General features: G+C 50.9%; 4 protein-coding genes across 4 annotated transcripts; all 4 read left to right on the top strand.

Moving 5' to 3' along the window:
- Positions 1-1,162: 1,162 nt before the first annotated feature.
- TRIVIDRAFT_176425 (uncharacterized protein) lies at positions 1,163-2,541 on the top strand (the record flags this gene model as incomplete). The annotated part of the gene is made up of 3 exons (XM_014104832.1): positions 1,163-1,353; positions 1,411-1,494; positions 1,552-2,541. The coding sequence occupies 3 exons, from the start codon at positions 1,288-1,290 to the stop codon at positions 2,077-2,079; spliced, it is 678 nt and encodes a 225-aa protein (XP_013960307.1).
- Positions 2,542-3,423: 882 nt separating this feature from the next.
- Positions 3,424-6,563, top strand: TRIVIDRAFT_79666 (uncharacterized protein; the record flags this gene model as incomplete). The annotated part of the gene is made up of 6 exons (XM_014104833.1): positions 3,424-3,525; positions 3,581-3,637; positions 3,715-3,799; positions 4,072-5,397; positions 5,470-5,720; positions 5,800-6,563. 6 exons carry the CDS (start codon positions 3,424-3,426, stop codon positions 6,505-6,507), a joined length of 2,529 nt encoding a protein of 842 aa, XP_013960308.1.
- Positions 6,564-8,532: 1,969 nt separating this feature from the next.
- Positions 8,533-10,704, top strand: TRIVIDRAFT_215192 (uncharacterized protein; the record flags this gene model as incomplete). Its single annotated transcript, XM_014104834.1, has 3 exons — positions 8,533-8,862; positions 9,082-9,826; positions 9,905-10,704. The coding sequence occupies 3 exons, from the start codon at positions 8,783-8,785 to the stop codon at positions 10,196-10,198; spliced, it is 1,119 nt and encodes a 372-aa protein (XP_013960309.1).
- Positions 10,705-11,745: 1,041 nt separating this feature from the next.
- On the top strand, positions 11,746-12,813 carry TRIVIDRAFT_79668 (uncharacterized protein; the record flags this gene model as incomplete). Its single annotated transcript, XM_014104835.1, has 2 exons — positions 11,746-11,835; positions 11,905-12,813. 2 exons carry the CDS (start codon positions 11,827-11,829, stop codon positions 12,631-12,633), a joined length of 738 nt encoding a protein of 245 aa, XP_013960310.1.
- Positions 12,814-12,829: the final 16 nt, after the last annotated feature.

A 12,829-nucleotide genomic window follows, 5' to 3' on the forward strand; every position in this document is an offset into this window, starting at 1 on the left:
ATTGACTCTGTCTGTGTTTGTTTCATTTGGTGCCTAATATAGGAGCCGTCGTCGGGCCAAATGCATGTGTGCGCCACCCAATATGCAGACGGCCGAGTCCATTGGCCACCTATGAGGCGAGAATAAGCCATGCCTATGCAATGATAAGGTGCGCTCAAGCGAGCTGAATGGAATCAAATGGAAGCCGCTAGTTTTTGTTTCTCACCCCTACATTACAATGGAAAATCAGCTTCATTCCCGCCGAATAAATTTTTCATTGAGTGGCTTGAGAGGATGACGGCGCAGATCTTGATGTTAGATCGATGGCTTGATAATTCCAGTTAGAGCACGCCTGTTAGCATTCGGGTTACTCCGTAGTGGCCAATTAAGGTACTACCTAGTGAGTACATGCACGCACATACGAGTACATTATCTAATTACTAGTAGGTATTAGTAGACGCGCTTTGTTGAGGCTCACCTGCAGGATGGAATGGCTGGGCCTTGAAATGATGCATTGATGGATCCAATCGTACGTTGACCCGTGCAGCTAGATACGTATCACCACCACATTAGTCACTCGTCTCTCTCAGTGGAATTCAATTCAATAGCACCGAACTGCCCTCTCATGACAGGTGTCAAACTCCTTTTCCCCCCTCGTCTCAGGCGATTCACGTGGCGGCTATGTAAGTACCGCCTATTGCACAGCTCGTACCGCGCAAGTATCGCCGTCAACCATCGCCACGGGACCGATACTTGGCTGTACCTGCCGGCGATAGCACTCGGGATGCACCCCTAAGCCCAGGCGAGGACCCCTGCAGGCGGGGGCGCTGGGGGAGGGGCAGCGCACTCTAGCTGCGACTAGCAGGCGCCTGTAGAGGCTTCACCGCCCGGGACTTGCGGCAGTCACCTGTTGCAGCCACCTGATGCCGTCACATCTGAGGTGCCATAGCCGGTCCGGCTGAGTTTCGGAAATTCCTGTACGAGCACTTCTACGTCGCCAACCCTTTCTTTACTTGCATCTTCTTTTCTTTTTTTGATCTCTATTCCCATACGCGCCTCATTTCCACGCCTCTTGTCACGCCCAGTGTCTATCCTCGGACGACAGCATCGAGTCTTCAGTGGCGGCCACCCACTCACCCTTCTCATCCATTTCCCCCTAGACTCTGGACTCTCCCGGTTGCTGCCGACAACCAGCCAGACGCTACTGCTCCTGCGCGTTGAGTAGAAGCAGCATAGAGGAAAACAACTTTCGAGCCGTTCTGCCTCCTATATCGTTCCATATAATCTTTACAATCACCTACCAGCGTCATGGCTCAGAAGCGCCTTATGCAAGAGCTGCGGTCTCTCCAGAAGGAGAAATGGGTGGAGATTACAGTAGGTACACCTGAATCGACTGAAACCCGCAAAGACTCTCCTACTCACAATACCCAGACAGATGAGACAAATCTCCTCAAATGGAGGATCGGCCTCTGGGTTGTCAATCCTGACAGCGTTTGGCACGGAGCGTTCCTCAAGGTAAGCCAAGCAATTTGTCCCGGCGAGAGGCGATGAGATACTAACAAGGAACTCCAGGCCGAGATGAGATTCCCATCCGACTATCCTTATCAGCCGCCGGTCTTCAAGTTCCTCACCCCCAACATCATCCATCCTAACGTATATTCCGACGGAAACCTCTGCATTTCCATTCTTCACAAGCCTGGCGAAGACGAGCAGTCTGGCGAACTTGCAAGCGAGAGATGGAATGTCCTACACGGAGTTGAATCTGTTCTCCGATCCGTTCTCCTGCTCATGGACGATCCCGAGATCAATTCAGCTGCCAACGTGGATGCCAGCGTCATGTATCGAGACGATCGTGCTCAGTATAATGCCTTGGCCAAGGCTACAGTGGCAGCGACCAAGAAAAGCATCCCGGCGGGTGTGAGGATGCCCAGCATGGACGAGCTGACTCCGGTACCGGTAAAGCCGATCGATGACGATGCCGACTTTTGGAATATGACAGATGAGGAAGAAGACTTTGGCGGAAGCGATAGTGACGAAAACATGGATGACTTCGAGGAGGAAGAGGAGGAGGATGAAGAAGAAGATGAGGATGATAAATGAGCGTTCAACTGTGACATGATGTGGGGAGAATGCGCTGTTTCCTGAGTGAAAAAGCGAAAAAAGCGAAAGAACCAACAGCCGGCTGGCTTGTCATAACACGCCACAACCGATGGCATACTTTTACCTACGCAACTAGCGGATCCGATTTGATGGCGTTTGGCGGCTTCTTACCTACCTATGCATGGAACGGGCTGGGAGAAGGTTGGTGTCATGGCGTGGCATCTCTACTCTTGGACCACGGAAGGATTGCATTTGAATTTTTGCGGTTTCTTGTTTTACTTTGCTGCCTTTGTTTTTGTTTTCTTGCCTTTTTAGGTCATTACAGGCATCTCTCATATTAGCGGGTTTTTATCGTTTCTTGTAGCTCGAGTCTGAGGGCAGCCAAACTTTACATAGAAGGCAAAAGCGCATAGACGCGTTGATACAGCAAGCACAGATATACAATTTCTTTTTCTTCTTAAGAAGCAGAAGGGTCTCAAGTGACTGTGTTAGCCTTTTAAATCAAAAAGGCGAGAAAACGTAGGCACAAAGGTATTCTAGGCACAGAGAACCCAGAGATACGAAATGTCATGTCTTAACATTAACAGGTACATCGCATGAGACGGCTAATGAGTGTCGAACTGATCATCAAGGTTCTCAATAAACTACTAATTGAGAACAGAAATACACAAAAATACTACCAAAAGGCATTTTAAGGGCCCGAATCAGAAAATTTGCTTGCCATGAGCACATGCACCTACATGTCCTCCATTATTTGACTTGAGTAGAAAAGCAGGGCTGCGTAATACTTGCGTGGCCCAGCTGCGGTTATGCTTTGCAGCGGGCAGTCAGATGTTATTTCCAGCAGCCCCTCAATCCCTCAATGCCAATGCTCAGGTACTAACACGCTGGCGCAGCTTATCTTATCAACTCAGGTCCCTCCTTCACTGACGTGCCGCCCGCAACGCAACCGCCTTTCACCTCCCAAGGTGCTAAACCATTCGACGGCCACATTCCTCCAGGCTGGCACCTACAAGCAGCAGCTTGCGTCGCTTGCTGGCGACGCTTTTTCGCCTCCGGTATTGCTTAAATTGGCCTTTCTCTCATTTTTGCTTCCTCATGCCCGCAGCCGCCACGCTTGGTTCGCATCCTCGATAGCTTCGTTCCGATTCTGGAGCTAGGGTCACCTGTCCTGTCCCGTCCTGTCCTGCCAAACGAGGCGAGAGAGGGAGACACAGGGCTCGAACCAGGCTCTGGCTGGTCCCGGAAGCCGCACGCTGCATTTTAATCTCAATATTCTTTCTATTACAGCTCTAGCAGCTTTGCCATTGTTCCGAATAGAGCTACAACCGGCCGTCATTCGTCATGGCCTCGATGGAGCCGTCCGAGGATGACATCTCGCAGGTCATTGACTTTGCGGGCCTCAATCCAGTCGATGACCGTGCCTTGGTCATAAACGCGCTCAGAGTCTGTTTGCGATGCACCCAGTCGCCAGTTCGTTGCGGTAACTAACACGACGCAGAATAATAATCGAAATGTCGAAACCGTCGTTATGCAATACTTTGACAACTCTGAGAGTGTATGCAAAACTCCTCTAACCCCTCCCGCCTGGAACTACATGGCCGAGTCGCACAATACTAATCTGTGTTGCTGTAGTTCCGACAAAAGTATACTTCGCTATGGAACGAGGCCATGTTTTCAGCCGATAGAGACGGTGCCATCGGTAACAATGCTGGCAGAGGTATGAGGGGGGCTACCCGCACCACAGGAAGATCATCATATGGGATCTGACACTCTAGGCAGCATTTCACATTGAATCGCTGAACGGCAACGATATCATACAAGGGGTGACGCCTCCCCCACCTGGCTATGGAGCTCCATCAAGGCCTCCTTCGCGGTCTAACGATAGATCCCCGCTGGGTAGGATGGTCGAATGGACCACGGGAGACGCAGCTGGTAGTGTTCTGCACTCCCCCGCATCTGCGAAATAATCTATTCTGACATGGCTGGTAGGGGGAAATACTATGCACTCGCAAGAGGATGAGGACATGCAAAGAGCGTTGCGGGAATCAGCTCAAGAAGCGGGGCTATCGATCCCTCCGCAAGAATCTGGAGTCATAGATCAGTCGACCTCAACGCCGTACTTTGGCCCCGCGAACCGTTCCGAATATGACCAGGACAACTGGGCCATGGTTCCCGTTGGGCCGCTCAAGACAAGGCTAGATAACGCTCCATCACCAGCTCAGAGAAAGCGAGCCCCCGAAACTCCGGCATTCCTAATCCAGGGACCTAGCTCAGCGAGACACCACACCTTGGGTGGCTTACTCACGATATTTAGCCAAATTCCACTGGCAAGGAATGTCCTCCTACAGTGTGGCTCTCCTGCGGCATCCTACGGTTTCAATAACGAATGGTGGAACGGGCAGGAGATTCTACCTCCAGAAGCCTTACGACAGATGCAGTCAGGAGAAACGGATTGGGGCTACGATAATACTCCGAAGCCAAACTTTGAAGAAGAAATCCATCGGCTCATGGCGTTTCTTGAGCTGACAGAGAGGAGTTATGCGACAGTCGCTACGCTTTCGAATTTGATGCAGGATGCAACAAATGATACGGAGAAGCAATTTTATGCACATCTCGGAGACACTAATGGTGGAAAGCTGCTAGAGCCGTTGTACCAAGAAGCGGTACTGACAAGCGTCGGTAGTAACGACGATGACGAGGCCCAGCATGCGACTTTTGGACTGCTTGAATTTGACCACTCAGGGCTCGAGTACGCCCACATCAAAACCCTCTACGAAGCCCTGGATTATTTGATGTGGGGAGACTTGCTGTCGTGGCACGATGCGGACGACAGGGCTAGAATCGCCATGTTTCGGAGAATGGGAGAAGTCCTTAGTATCAAAGTCGGAAATGATGGGCCGCTTGATTCGTTTGACATTCCAGAAGTGCTATACCCGGAACGATATCTGGAAAGTCGTAAGGAGGAGGCCAAAAGAATAGCATCTGCTTTACTGGAAACCAAGAATGCTTTCGACATCGTGACAACCGAGGAGCGGCGTCTACAGGAATGGCAGGATGACTGGAACCAGTTGACATTTAACAAGACGGACATGATCCGCAATGCTACGGAGCAGTGGAAGGCCTTTTCCGACTACCTTCAGACCTCCGGCCAGTTTCAGGCGATGGAAGCCTCGGGATTCGACACAAACAAGTATCCCAACTACCGGGATGCGCCATGTCAAATGACGGCGGAACAGGCCAAACACTCTGAACAGGTGGACGAAGTGCTTCTTCTGACGGAACGGATACTGCATGATATGGAAGCAAAGACCGAAGGTGAGGAAAATTATCCAACTATAGGCAGGAAAAAGAAAATGAACACGGCATGCTGATGAATTACTGTTTTAGACCTCCGCGTTCAGCTAGAGCAGATTCAAGCCAAACAACGCTTTCTCGGCAAACTCTTGACTGTCCCAGACAAGCCAGGCCGACCAAAGCCAATGACTTGCAAGAAGTATCTTCTCAGAGGTGTAGCAACCGACAGAGATATTGTTTATGTCTGCCAACGTGTGTACCCGGAGTTCGAGGAGTCAGAAGAACCGAAATCGCCAGTCGATCAATGGTGGCGGCTAGAATACTGTCCCAATGAGGACCAACTAGTTAGATCAGAGGTGCAGTAACCCGAGTTTCTCTTATGCTCTAGTGAGAGACAATGCTAACATTTACACCCTTCAATAGAGAGTAGAAATTGAGCGAGTCTTGAGAGATGTGTGGCATGAGACAAAGACGCCTCTTCTCATATATGCGACCGAAGAAGCACTCTCCACGCCGAGAACCCCGCTGTCAGATGCCCTGAATATGTTTGTCAGATCGGATAATAAGGCTTTTCGGCAAGAACTGAAGCGGCCCGCCGCCGACAGCGTGGAGGAAAGGAGGTATACGTCTGTCGACCCCGTCTCGCCGTCCAAGCGAAAGCACCGAGATAGCATGGACTCCATGGATACGAACCGAGCGTCCATCGGCAGCGAGGACAGAAGTCCATTTGAAAATGCATTTGACGAACAAATAGAGCAATCAGAGATGGAGATGGCAGACATGTCTGGAGGCAAGGTGGAGTATGTCAGAGGCTCTGACGCAGAGGGAAAATTCGGGCCTCACGGAATCCCATCGGCCCTACTAAACCCTGACCCAGCGCTGATTACGATTGAATCTGCAACCCTTACACCAGAAACGCTCGCGGCAGACGAGGGCGAAGCACATAAGCCAACTCCCTCTGAAGATAGCCAGACAGACGACGTGGTGAACAAGTTGGCCGAGGCTCAGGTGGCTAAGAGCCCAGAAATGCAAGAGCGAGCCCGACCACCGTCACTCATACGGCCACCGCTGGGGAACGAAACTGGGAGGGATCTAAACATGGACATGGATATACCAGATGTCCAGGAATAGACGTCTATAAGGGATTTTAGAGGGTATAATGGACTGGGTACAGTATGATTTGCTGCAAAAAGAAGAAGAAAAGGGGCCACGAGGTCGAGTCTGGTTGCGGAAAAAGGAACAGCGCTGGGAAGGGATTACGGACTGGTCGTGAAGGGGGGAACGTTTGTATATGGGGTTACTTGTCTGCCAATGAATGGGCTGGCACTATAGCGCGAGGCTTTTGAATGGCAGTGTTCGCCTTTTGGCAATGAATTTCTCGCTTTTTGGTGAGATTCTAGTTAGAACTCAGCTTCACGGCGAGGAACATGATGCCACGGATGGACAGTCTTGTTATGTTATCATTAGCCTCTAATTTCAAATGTATTCGTATCCAATCACGAAGAATACCGGGCACTAAATGCTTGGTGTTGTAGTGCGTGCTTGATCTCGTGAGCGGTCGCAGAATGGGGATAGAGAGTTGATGGTATGGAAGCTTCTAGAAGCTTCTACGAGACGGGCATTTTCGGCCAGCCACGAGCGTGCACAAGGCGTGATTCAAAGCTGTAACGAAGTACTTTTGGGGTGAAACACTATAACTCTCCGGATATTGCTTGCCTTGGTGTTCGGTTAGCTGCTCTAGTGTGGTGTTTGTTGTTTCTCCTTCTGCTGCTCCATGTGCATCAAGGCGTTACCAAGTAGGGCATCAGTGCTACAATGGCAGCGGGCATATTGGGGCCTGACGTATGAGTGTATGAGTGTATGGCATGGCGTGTACAGGGGTTGCAGAAGGGCCCTCCATCAGTGACATACAGACGAATGGACGATGCAGGGGCAAAAGGGAAGATGGATTCGGTTGCAGGTTCTCTTTGAGGAGGAGGGATGGCTGGGCGTGGCTGGGTTGAGGGCTCATTGGATTTGATAGACAGCGCATCAGGGAGTGTTGACGGGTCATTGCCAACTGGAGCTTAGTGCTGCCAGCGAGCTGTTTTGGCATGATCCTTGTAGCGTGGGGCTGTTTTTGATCTGACGTTTTTGGCTCTGCGTGTGTGTGTGACAATGAAAAGTGTTGATGTGGATGAGCATTCAAATATGGGTGCGGGAGGATGAGATTAAACAAAGAAGCCAAATGTGCACTTGTTAATTTGGTAGTAATACCTTGCAGTAAGGTAGGTAGTAATTAATAAATAGAAGAAATGAAGCCCGGGAACTCATCTAGCCCATAGTCTAATGGCATGACAGAAAAAAAGAGCATCACCTGCCCAACCCCGGACCGCTTGCGAGAGAGTCACCTGCTGCCAATAGATTCCACAGTGCTTCGTGCCAGACCAGAGTCAAAGGGGGAACAAATATGCTCTCTCTCTCTGTCTTGTTCTCCTTTTCCCTCTTGGACCCTTTTTCCTTTTTTTCCCCCGTATCTGGCATTAGCACTTGTTGTGCGTTGGCCTGCTGTATGTTGATGCATCTGCAGCTGCAGCGTTTCCGCATCACATCACATTCACCTTACATGACAACCCCCTCTTTTTATAATTGGTTCTACTGCTGCTGCTACTGCACTTGGTCCGGAGTCGGTAATACGGTACAGACGTGTGCAGAAGATACTAGACTACCTATAGTAAGGCATTTCGACTGAAAGTATCCATCCAACCTGCTGCAGACGTTATCGTACTGGCTTATATAGGACGTGGTCGACCTCTACCTACCTGTCAAACAACCATCACGTCCATCCTTCACTTGTCCGACCGACGGTCAATTGGCCCCTGGCATCAAGTCAAATCGAACCAGCAGCCAAGCTCTGGTCGCCCTGCCTGTGCCGATCAAACGTTGCTTTTTCTGCCGTCTCTCTCTCTCTCATATTTGATCCCCCCCCCCAGCTCTCGTGCGTCATAGCCGGTAGCGGGAAGCTTCTACAAGGTCCCAGCAAAAGGCGGCCCCACAACCGGCTCACCTTTGTGCTGTAGTAACCTGACCAGGCCTGAATATTAGTAGCAGCGAGGCTTGCTCTCTCACGCTCACGCTCTCACTCACTTCTCTCCCAAAACCCCCTCCATACCAATCTCTTGACCGATCTTCCTTTCTTTCTTTTCACAACCTTTACCTTTCTTCTCTCCAATTACACCCCCCGACTGCGGCATAATAATTCGTTGCCAGCTTTGCTCTTTCATCCAGTTTTGATTCCGAATCCCAGCTTTCCGCCTCGTGTCTTACATTCGATTCGTCGCATCTTTTGCTGTGAATCTGCCTTGGCAATAGCTGCCGTTGGCCCCCACCACTGCTAGAGAGAAAGCACACCGACAAGCTCATCATCATGGTCAAGGAGACCAAGCTTTACGATACCTTGAGTATCAAACCCGACACATCGCAGGACGAGATTAAAAAGGCATACAGGTACGTGACAGCTATTTCGCTCATTGATTTCTTTTTGCACGCCCTGCTTTTGCTCCCCAATCTTTGTCGTCATACTTGGCTCAAACTAGCTGGCGGGTGGCAATTGGCCGACGACGACCAAGCGCGTGCTCCTCCCCACACAGCTTTGCCGCCCAACCAGCGAGTTCCAAACCGATGCAGAAAGTGAGATGGCGAGGCTAACCACGATTTGCGTTACAGAAAAGCTGCTTTGAAATGGCACCCTGACAAGAACAAGGACAACCCCAACGCCGCGGAAAAGTTCAAGGAGTGCTCGCAAGCCTACGAAATCCTGTCCGACCCGGAGAAGCGCAAGATCTACGACCAGTATGGCCTCGAGTTCCTGCTGCGGGGTGGTGCCCCTCCACCCGAAGGAGGTCCAGGGCCCAACGCATACCCGGGAGCAGGCGGCATGCCTGGCGGCTTCAGCGGCTTCGACTTCGGAGGAGGTATGCCGGGAGGTACTAGAACCTTCCACTTCAGCACGGGCGGCAACGCCAAGGGTTACAACTTTATGAACCCCGAGGATCTATTTGCAGAGTTCAAGCGCAGTGGAGGCATGCATACCGGCGGCCCCGACGATGACGACTTTGGTGGCTTCTTTGGTTCTTCGTTCGGTCCTGGTGCAGGCGGCCCGCGGTCAGGTCGGACAAGGACGAGATCCGGGTTCGCTGAATCACAGCCCAGAAACCGTGAGCCAACGCCCGAGATTACCACTGTTGAGCGGCCATTAGCTCTCACTCTTGAGGAGCTGTACAATGGAACTACAAAGAAGATGAAGATTAAGCGCAAGACGTTTGATGAATCAGGCAAGCGCGTGCAGACAGACCAAATTTTGGAAGTGCCCATTAAGCCGGGGCTCAAGAAGGGTTCCAAGATCAAGTTTAACGGAGTTGGTGACCAGGTGGAGGGTGGTAGACAAGATTTACACTTTATTGTTGAAGAGGTAAGCTACGCGATCCCCTTGCACTCCCTCTCCCCCTTTTGCAATTGACCGATCACGGAATGCTAACAAGCTGTGCAGAAAGAGCATCCCTTGTTCAAGCGAGAGGATAATGACATTGTACACACCGTCACCTTGGAGCTCAAAGAGGCGTTGACTGGATGGAAGCGTGTAGTCGCTACAATCGACGGCAAGCAGATCAGCATAGACAAGGGCGGTCCAACGCAACCCGGAAGCGAAGATCGGTATCCGGGATTGGGCATGCCCATGACAAAGAAGCCCGGACAACGCGGCGATTTTATCGTCCGCTACAAGGTCAACTTCCCATCAAGCTTGACGCCGGAGCAAAAGACGCAGCTCAAGGAAATTTTGTAAGATTGGAATTGGACGCTCAATAGGCGCTTCTTGCAACGCTTGAAACAATCGAAAAAAAAAAAGGGAAAAAGAAATTACCACACATAACGACAGAGGGCTTGGTATGCGGGACATGAACAGGACCTCGGGAGCCGAGCCGCACGATCCTTTTGAGCAGGTTGGGAATGAATGTCTGCGCATTCAGGCACAGTCTGTCAACTACACATGGCGCGGATGACGATGATGACGAGTTGGCGTGTTTTGTTCTTCTTTTCTCCTTTCTGTTTTTCTTTGGCCACTTTTGTAATGTCAAGAGGAATTGACAAGGAGTAGAGGCGTTTTAGGGATGAATTTCTGGCAGAGTTCAAGGCACGCGGAGGATTCTTTGTTGGCATGAGTGAGACGATAGCATCCAGGATTTTGTGATTGAGGAATTGCAGGGGATTTATACATTATGTTTTAAGTTGGTCGGTGTTACGACGCAACACTTGATAGCGGTTGAAAAGAATTATATTGCTTTTGGCACCAACAATTGATTCCTTGCTGTATGCTCTGTATCTACCATAGTAGCCATTGAAAATTCAGCAGATCATGAGACGATGCAGTGCTCGTAGATTAATGCTTTCCAGCTGCATAACTTTGTTCATAACTACCTACGTTGATTATTTTTGGCATTGAGCTGATGAAAAAGCCCTTACATGCTGGGTCTCAGCCACTAGGGCGCCGTCTCAAACTCGCGTTCCAAGGCATGGTCACGAGCAGTCAAAGCATGACGAGAATTCCAGCGAAATAAATTGATTAAATGGTTTTATTGATTAGATCGACTGGACGTGTTGCTGAAACTGATTTCTGAATGCGCCTTTAACATCGGAGCAAGGTCTGGTGTTTTTATCCGTATGGAGCGACGAACCATTCTAGCATGGGATGGATGGGGGCTGCTAACATGGTTCAAGGAGGGGCGATGACGACACTGATGACCCGCGGAGGGGGAGGGGTAGAGAGACGAAGCAAGGCTGGGAATAATAGCTGTATGATGATTGGGGGGGAGAGGCTGGGTAAGGGGGGAATTGATTGTTTTGGATCATGTTGGGAATGGGGGTCGAGAGAGAGGAAATAAGTATGTAGGCAGAAGATTAGGTAAAGAATAAAGAAGAGTAGAATACAGAGTACGGAGTACGGACTAATACTTGTTTTGGCATGTGAAGGGGACTGTACTCGTACGGAGTAATGATGATTCAATTGTGCATCTGGGGCCTCTGGTGAGACGGGGCTGACGCTGTATCATATCAGCATCGCGCGAAGAAACAAGATTTCGGGGGGCGGCAAGGGGATTTGATTGATACCCACTTTGTGCAATGTGTTTTGACACGTCTGGATGCCTTTTTGATTCGGGTCTCACATGAGGTAATTGCGTCTGTACCTGGACCTGTTACCGCTTTAGCAGCCCTTCCATGTGGAGAGCTTGATTGGCTTGGCTTGGGCGATCTTTGCGCCTTATATACTTGAAGCCGTTCCCGAATTCTCTCGTGTTGGTTTTCTTCCTCTTCTTCTTTCATTAAGACAGTAGACGCTACGTTGTAATCCTTTATTTCTTCCTTTCTCTTTCTCTTTTCTCTTGGAAATAATACCCAACCACTGCATTGATCAAGATGCCTGAAGTGAGCCAAATCTCCATCCCTACTTTCTTCTATCCGCACACCAGCTAACCTCCCTCACTCTTCCTCCAGATCAACGCCATCCTCTTCGACTGCGACAACACCCTCGTTCTCTCCGAGGAGCTCGCCTTCGAGGCCTGCGCAGACCTCATCAACCAGATCTGCGCCGAGCGCAACGTCCACGTCAAGTTCACCGGCGAGACGCTGATCCAGGAGTTCGTCGGCCAAAACTTCCGCGGCATGCTCACGACGCTGCAGAAGACGCACGGCATCGAGATTGCGCCCGAGGACCTGGAGAAGTACGTCTTGGCCGAGGAGGACGCCGTCATCGCCAAGCTCAAGGCCGCGCTGAGGCCGTGCGTCGGCGTCGACGAGCAGCTCGAGGCGCTGCAGCGGAGCGGCAAGTACCAGCTGGCCGTGGTGTCGTCGTCGGCGCTCCGGCGGGTGCGCGCGTCCATTGAAAAGGTCGGCCAGGACAAGTTCTTCCCCGGCGACGTGGTGTTTTCCGCGGCGACGTCGCTGGAGAAGCCCACGAGCAAGCCCGACCCGGCGATTTACCTGCATGCGCTCAAGGTGCTGGGCAAGGCGGCCGGCGAGAGCGTGGCCGTGGAGGATAGCAAGAGCGGCACTCTGAGCGCCACGAGGGCGGGCATCAAGACGATTGGGTATGTCGGCCCGTATGCCGCCGACAAGCAGGAGGAGATGGAGGGCGTGCTGCGGAATGCGGGCGCGGTGGTGATTATGCGCGACTGGAGCGAGTTTCCGGCTGCCCTGGCCAAGATTGAGAAGGGCGAGGTTTAGATTGGCTTCATGTATCTTTTTTATTTTGGTTTATTCTGCATTATGGGTTATGCCCTTTGAAGGCTTGGAATTGGGTTCTTTTTGCTCGTTGGCTTGGTTCATAAAGGAGATCAAGACAGAAACACCAACATGGCAAGCTAGATATGAATAGATATGACGGAACGAATTTGACGCTTCTTGAAAATACAGACCAATT

The sequence above is a fragment of the Trichoderma virens genome, assembly GCF_000170995.1.
Source record: "Trichoderma virens Gv29-8 chromosome Unknown TRIVIscaffold_2, whole genome shotgun sequence".
Classification (NCBI taxonomy): Eukaryota; Fungi; Ascomycota; class Sordariomycetes; order Hypocreales; family Hypocreaceae; genus Trichoderma; species Trichoderma virens.